The 6,587-nt window shown below is 38.4% G+C and overlaps 1 protein-coding gene across 5 annotated transcripts in view; it reads left to right on the plus strand.

Annotated features, from left to right (window-relative positions):
• Window positions 1–6,587, plus strand: part of SENP1 (SUMO specific peptidase 1) — a 63,636-nt gene that overhangs the window by 36,664 nt on the left and 20,385 nt on the right. For all 5 annotated transcript variants that reach the window (XM_017853144.1, XM_017853146.1, XM_017853145.1 and 2 more), the window contains exons 10-12: window positions 3,954–3,992; window positions 5,206–5,290; window positions 5,666–5,821. In XM_017853144.1, the coding sequence (XP_017708633.1) occupies window positions 3,954–3,992; window positions 5,206–5,290; window positions 5,666–5,821 (280 nt within the window). The remainder of the gene's footprint in view (window positions 1–3,953; window positions 3,993–5,205; window positions 5,291–5,665; window positions 5,822–6,587) is intronic.

The raw sequence follows: 6,587 nt of genomic DNA on the forward strand, positions 1-6,587 counted from the left end.
TTTGTAGAGATGGGATCTCGCTATGTTGACCAGGCTGGTTTTGCACTCCTAGCCTCAAGCGATCCTTCTGACTTGGCCTTCCAAAGTGCTGGGATCATAGGTGTGAGCCACTGCACCTGGTCTACTTTGTTCTTTAGTCCATCTTCCATGCTGCAGAGTGATCTTTCAGAATTCGTGTCTGATCATTCATTAAAGGGGTTTAATGATTATTTGTTAACCTCCTTCAAGGGTGGTTTATTAGACATCGAATTAAGTTCAGGCTCCTTACTATGCACTTACAAAGCACTTCTTTCACAAGCCTCACTTTCTCACTTTAACAAGTATTTACCAAGAGCCTACTGTGTGCCAGGTACTAGTATAAATATTGAGGATAACAGTGAACAATGTGAAGTTCCTATTCTCAAGAAGCTTGCATTCTACTTGAGGGGAAGGATGAAGGACAGATAGTGAACAAATAAACAAACGTATATGCCTTGAAGTGATAAGTGCTATGAAGAAAATTGAAGCAGGGTAATATATAGAGTAGGATTGGGAAGATACTATTTGTATAGGGTGGTCATGGAAAGTCTCTGATCAAGTGACTTGAGCAGAGACATGATGGAGGTAAGAGGGAGCCATATGGAAATATGGGACTGTTTTATGCATTTTTATAAGCTGGACTATTTTCAGTTTATAAATACAGTAAGCATTTCTTGCCTTCACATTCGGTGTTCCTGGAATGTCCTCCATACCTCAACTTTGTCTGTCAGTAGTGTTTTATCTTTCAGGTCTCAATTCACATGTGAACCTCTGCATGAAACTTTACTTATCTGGAGGAATCAAATACTTCTTGCTCTGTAATCCAGTAGGTTACTATGATTGGTGTGCCTTTGCCATATATGGCTTTGGGAATTCAATTGCTAGGATGAGAATAATATCAGTTTTCTATTGAGAAGATTAAGGGTAATGAAATATTCTTTCTCATCTCAGTTCCCCTACTTCTTTGCAGCTCCCCCATATGTTCTAAGCTTTAAATATTTCTTAAAATTCTCTATTTGTTAAGTCTTTGGGGGAGACTTCATAGTTTGGATTCTCTATTTCTTACATCTTTTTTTGGAGTCAGATCTGCCTTCTGATCTTGGGTTGGAAAAGGCTTCATGTAGCTTTGGACAAGTTACTCTTCTGAACCTCAGTTTCTTTATCAAAAAAATGCCAGTATTGATACCTTACACTTAATTGTGAAGATTAACTTACAAATAAAACAGTTATTTTTATAAGTGCTTCATGTGAAATGCCACAAGATGTGTGCAACTTTCTTGGGAAGAAGTTGATTTCTCAGGTAAAGAGTTGATCTCAGTTCCTTAATGGTTCTTTACTAAAACTGCCTTTCCTTTACGGAGGATTTCTCCTAGTGATGACTAAAGAATGAATTGGCAGGAGAAAGGGTCTGTAGGGTAAGGCTGTTTGAGTGATGCTCTTTGTCAAAGTTGGAGCCTACTCTGCTGGTGCTTGGTTTATTGGCTCTCTACTCTTAATTCTCCACTACTGCCTCCCAGTTAAGTTCCAGTAATGAAGATCTGCTTTTATTTCCCAGAGTATGCTATGCTGTGTCATACCTCTTTGCCGTTATACTTTCTGTTCATTCTGTCTGGATGTCCCTTTGTTTCTCTGTCTACTTGATAAGCTCTTATTTTGCTTTCTTTTCTCTTTCTCTCTTTCTTTCTTTCTTGCTTTCTTTCTTGCTTTCTTGCTTTCTTGCTTTCTTTTTTCTTTCTTTTTGTGTGTGTGTGTGTGTGTGTGACAGAGTCTTGCTCTATCACCCAGGCTGGGGTGCAGTGGCACAGTCTCTGCTTACTGCAACCTCTGCCTCCCGGGTTCGAGCAATTCTCGTGCCTTACCCTCCAGGGTAGCTGGGATTACAGGCACATGCTACCACACCCAACTAATTTTTGTGTTTTTAGTAGAGATTGGGTTTCACCATGTTGGCCAAGCTGGTTTTGAACTCCTGACTTCCAGTGTTCCACCCACCTTGGCCTCCCAAAGTGCTGGGATTACAGGCATGAGCCACCATGCCTGGCCTTAATTTTGCTTTTCAAAATCTCACCCAGGTGTTATTTTTTTTTCTCAGAAGATTTCTTTGACTTCGCCAAATAACATTAGTTTTTCCTTCCATCCTTCTACCTTGTTTGTTACTAATACCTTTGTACCTGTCACCCATTGCTGGTCATGGTGCTTGGCATATGATGGGTGCTTAGTAAATAAATCTTTGTTAAATAAATGAATTTCCTAGGTAGGCTGAAGCGCTCTCTTGAGTAGCCCAAGTACTCATTTCCCCCTGGCTTTTTTTTAATGCTTTGATCTATTGAAAGGCACAGTCGAAAGAACACAGTCTTTGGAATTGGACAGATAAGACTTCTAATCCTGGCTTTTCAAGATAAATAATCTTTTTGAACCTTCTTTTGCATTTCTGTGCAGTATGAGTAGTAATTCTTTTTTTTATATTATGTTGAGGTTTAAATAATATGGGCATTTTCATTAGGCTTAACTAATACATAAAACATCTAGAGCAGAGTTTTACATGTAGAGCACTAAGTTTGTGCTCAAAAACAGTTGTAGTTATTATTACTATATGCCTCAATTATATGAGAAATAATGCATCTCTTTGGAAAAGCAGATTTTCCCTGCATTTTGTTTTCCTGAGCCAGTGGATACCTTGATCCATTGAAGAAAACTGCTGGGCCCTACATTACTTGTTCATTCAAGAAATACTAAATGGCTGGGCATGGTGGCTCATGCCTGTAATCCTAGCACTTTGGGAAGGCCAAGGTGGATGGATCACCTGAGGTCGTGGGTTCGAGACCAGCCTGGCCAACATGGCGAAACCTCGTCTCTACTTAAAAAAAAAAAAAAAAATTAGCCGGGTGTGGTGACAGGTGCCTGTAATCCCAGCTACTCAGGAGGCTGAAGCCAGAGAATCTCTTGAACCCGAGAGGTGGAGGTTGCATTGAGCCGAGATTGTGCCACTGTACTCCAGCCTGGGCAACAGAGTAAGAGTCAAAAAAAGAAAACTAAATGCCTACTATGTGCCAAGCACTATTCTAGTTGCAGAGGATTTTGTTTTGTTTTTAAGAGACAGAGTCTCCCTGTGTTGCCCAGTCTGGTCTTGAACTCTTGGCTCAAGCGATCCTCCCACCTCAGCCTCCTAAAGCACTAGGATTACAGGAATGAGCCACCATGCCTGGCCTCTGATCCAGGTCTCTTAACTCCCAATTTGATGCTGTTTACTTATTGTCTATATTTAAAAGTTTTCTTTGGAAAAGTGTTCACTCTTTTTCTTTTTGTTTCTGTGATAGATCCTGCCTAGTTAGAAGTTTGGAGATAAGGAAGTTTGAGAAAAACAAGAGGCTCTAGGACAATTAATCATGCCTGTGGCTCTGCTCAGCATATCACTTGGGTTGTCAGCAAGAGCCACATGGACCTAGAATTGACCTGTCATCTTTGGAATGAAGTTGTGTTGCTGATTCTCTGCTTTGGCTCATTGGCTTGTTAGCCATTTGATGTAGATTATTTTGTGGGTGGGGATTTTTAATAAATTTTTCAATCTAAATCATTTGGGAAGAGCAATGTTCTAGCTTAATGTATTATTTTGAGAAGTGATGTCCTCTTTCACATAATGTTGGTCTCTCATGCAAGTAGGGAGCTATGCCAAATATAATATCTCTGCTGAACTTTGGGTCACCTTTTTAACTAATATGTATCCATGTGATTTTAACTTATTTAATATATATGCATAAGGATTGTGTCTCCTTATTTCCCAGTTAGTTATTTTATGTCATTTGGATTCCTTTTACTTATTCCATACTTGTAAAGCATTCGTATAAACTATTTAAATTACTGTTTTTATTGATGAAAATATTTTCATTTTCTCATAAGCCTCCTGCTCATTTGTCAAATTTTTCTTTTCCTACCCATAGTTCTACTTTCTTCCAGGCAGAGCTGTGGATCAAAGAATTGTAAGTTATTTTTCGTATCATTTTCCTTCTCAATCACTTTGTTTTTTGCCAATAAGAAGTACCTGTTTAGGCTGGGTATGGTGGCTCACGCCTGTAATCCCAGAACTTTAGGAGGCCGAGGCGGGTGGATCATCTGAAGTCAGGAGTTCAACACCAGCCTGGCCAACATGGTGAAACCTCATCTCTACTAAAAATACAAAAATTGGCTGGGCATGGTGGCACGCGCCTGTAATCCCAGCTACGTGGGAGGCTGAGGCGGGAGGATTGCTTGAACCTGGGAGTTGGAGGTTGCAGTGAGCCGAGATTATGCCACTGCACTCCAGCCTGGGCAACAGAGTAAGACTCCGTCTCAAAAAAAAAAAAAAAGAAGTACCTGTTTATACTTTTAAGTTGATGAGTTTTCAAAATTTTGTTGGAGTTGGAACATTTCTATACTTATGTTTATTAAATCTATAACAATTGTTGAAGCTAAATTAAATTGGAAAATAGAGTTAGCTATTATGTAGTAGGGACAATAAATGATCCTATTTTGCACTTGTAAAACTAATTTATTGAATAATTCATATTTCTGGACTTTGCAAAATCACTGAAAGCATTTAGTCTTGTTTAAGGAATTTACTTTATTGAGTTATCCAAACCCCTTGGTCTCGGTCATTTTTTTAAATCTATCAAAAATATAGTATTTGAATTAAACTTCAGCGATATCTTGTATTAGTTTCTCCTTTGGGGTTCAATCCCATTTTTGGATTTCCAGACTGAAGTTTCGCTTTCATTATAATCTTAAAAGCATGTTAAGAAAAGAACTATATGTTTACAAATGTTAACAAATCATCTGTTTACATTTAGCAGTGCACTGATATTTTTAGTAATTTCAGTAAAAATAGTTTGGGTGTGGTGGCTCACATCTGTAATCCTAGCACTTTGAGAGGCCAAGGTAGGGGGATCGCTTGAGCCCAGGAGTTTGAGACCAGCCTGGGCACCATAGTGAGACCCTATCTCTATAAAAAGTAATAATAATGTCCATAAAAAGAGTAGAGTAATTTCAGTAACATTATGTGGTTTCACTCTATGTCTTAAAATAAGGATGATAAGTTAGTGTAAGGATTTTAGACTTTCTTTGTGAGGGTCCTGTATTTAATACTCAGTGTACATCAACGATATGTTTGATACTGAGAGTGGTCTACATTTGGTCACATTCCTTTTCATTTTCTAGAACTAGTGTTTATGATTCTCGAGCACGAGAAAGATTGCGCCAGATTGAAGAACAGAAAGCGTTGGCCTTACAGCTTCAAAACCAGGTAAAAAAGAAAATTGGAATAATATTGCAAATAAATAGTACATCGAAATAGAAACTATTTTGGAAAGTTACCCAGATTTGGGTAATTGCTGTTGTAATTCCAAGATTGTATGGTAGCATAGCATGTTATGATATGTGGTAAATGTTCTCAGTCTATCCAGTCAGTACTACTCATTGTACATAAGACAAATATACATAGTCCCCTACTTGTGATGGTTTGACTAATGATTTTTTGACTTTACAAAAAAGCGAAAGCAATAGGCATTTCAGCATGCTCTTTGACTTATGACAGGTTTATTGGGACATAACCCTATCATAAGTCAAGGAACAGCCACAGATTTCTTTATCCCGCTTATTCTGAAGTTTTATCTTTCAGAGATTGCAGAAGCAGGAACATTCAGTACATGATTCAATAGAACTGCATCTTCGTGTACCTCTTGAAAAGGAGATTCCTGTTACTGTTGCCCAAGAAACACAAAAAAAAGGTCATAAATTAACTGATAGTGAAGATGAATTTCCTGAAATTACAGAGGTAAATTATATACACTTAATTTCTACACTACCAAGTATTATGTTTAGAAAGAATCCCTTGGACGAATTTCAAACATAAAAGCAATAGTGGTCAAGCACGGTGGCTCACGCCTGTAATCCCATCACTTTGGGAGGCTGAAGCGGGTGGATCACTTGAGGTCAGGATTTCGAGACCAGCCTGGCCAACATGGTGAAGCCCCATCTCTACCAAAAATACAAAAATCAGCTGGGCGTGGTGGTAGGCGCTTGTAATCCCAGCTACACAGGAGGCTGAGACAGGAGAATTGCTTGAACCCGGGAGGCAGAGATTGCAGTGAGCCGAGATCGTGCCTCTGTACTTCAGCCTGGGTGACAGGCCAAGACTCCATCTCAAAAAAAAAAAAAGCCGTAGAACACGTGGTATTTAAGTTTTCTTGTATATTTCTGCTTTCACTTATTTTACATACCAATCTGGGCTTTATTTTTAAAATACTGAAAATTTATGAAAGAACTATTGGTGGCTTTTAACAACTTCAGTAGAGAAGTATTTAATACATTTGTCTTTCCTGTCATGTGCATTTTTACTTACTGTGCACATACAATAGTTTGACCCCAAATTGTAAGCTGAGGTTTGCTCTTTTTTTAAGTAATAAAACCCATTATAGAAAATTTAGAAAATACATGGAGGTCTGTGTACATTTTTAGATAATCCATTTTTTATCCATACTTCTCTTTGAAACCTACCTTGTAGCTGGTGAGCATAACACACTTACTATAGTTGTACTGAA

This window comes from Rhinopithecus bieti, unplaced genomic scaffold (genome assembly GCF_001698545.2).
Source record: "Rhinopithecus bieti isolate Rb0 unplaced genomic scaffold, ASM169854v2 scaffold_36869, whole genome shotgun sequence".
In the NCBI taxonomy this organism is placed as follows: domain Eukaryota; kingdom Metazoa; phylum Chordata; class Mammalia; order Primates; family Cercopithecidae; genus Rhinopithecus; species Rhinopithecus bieti.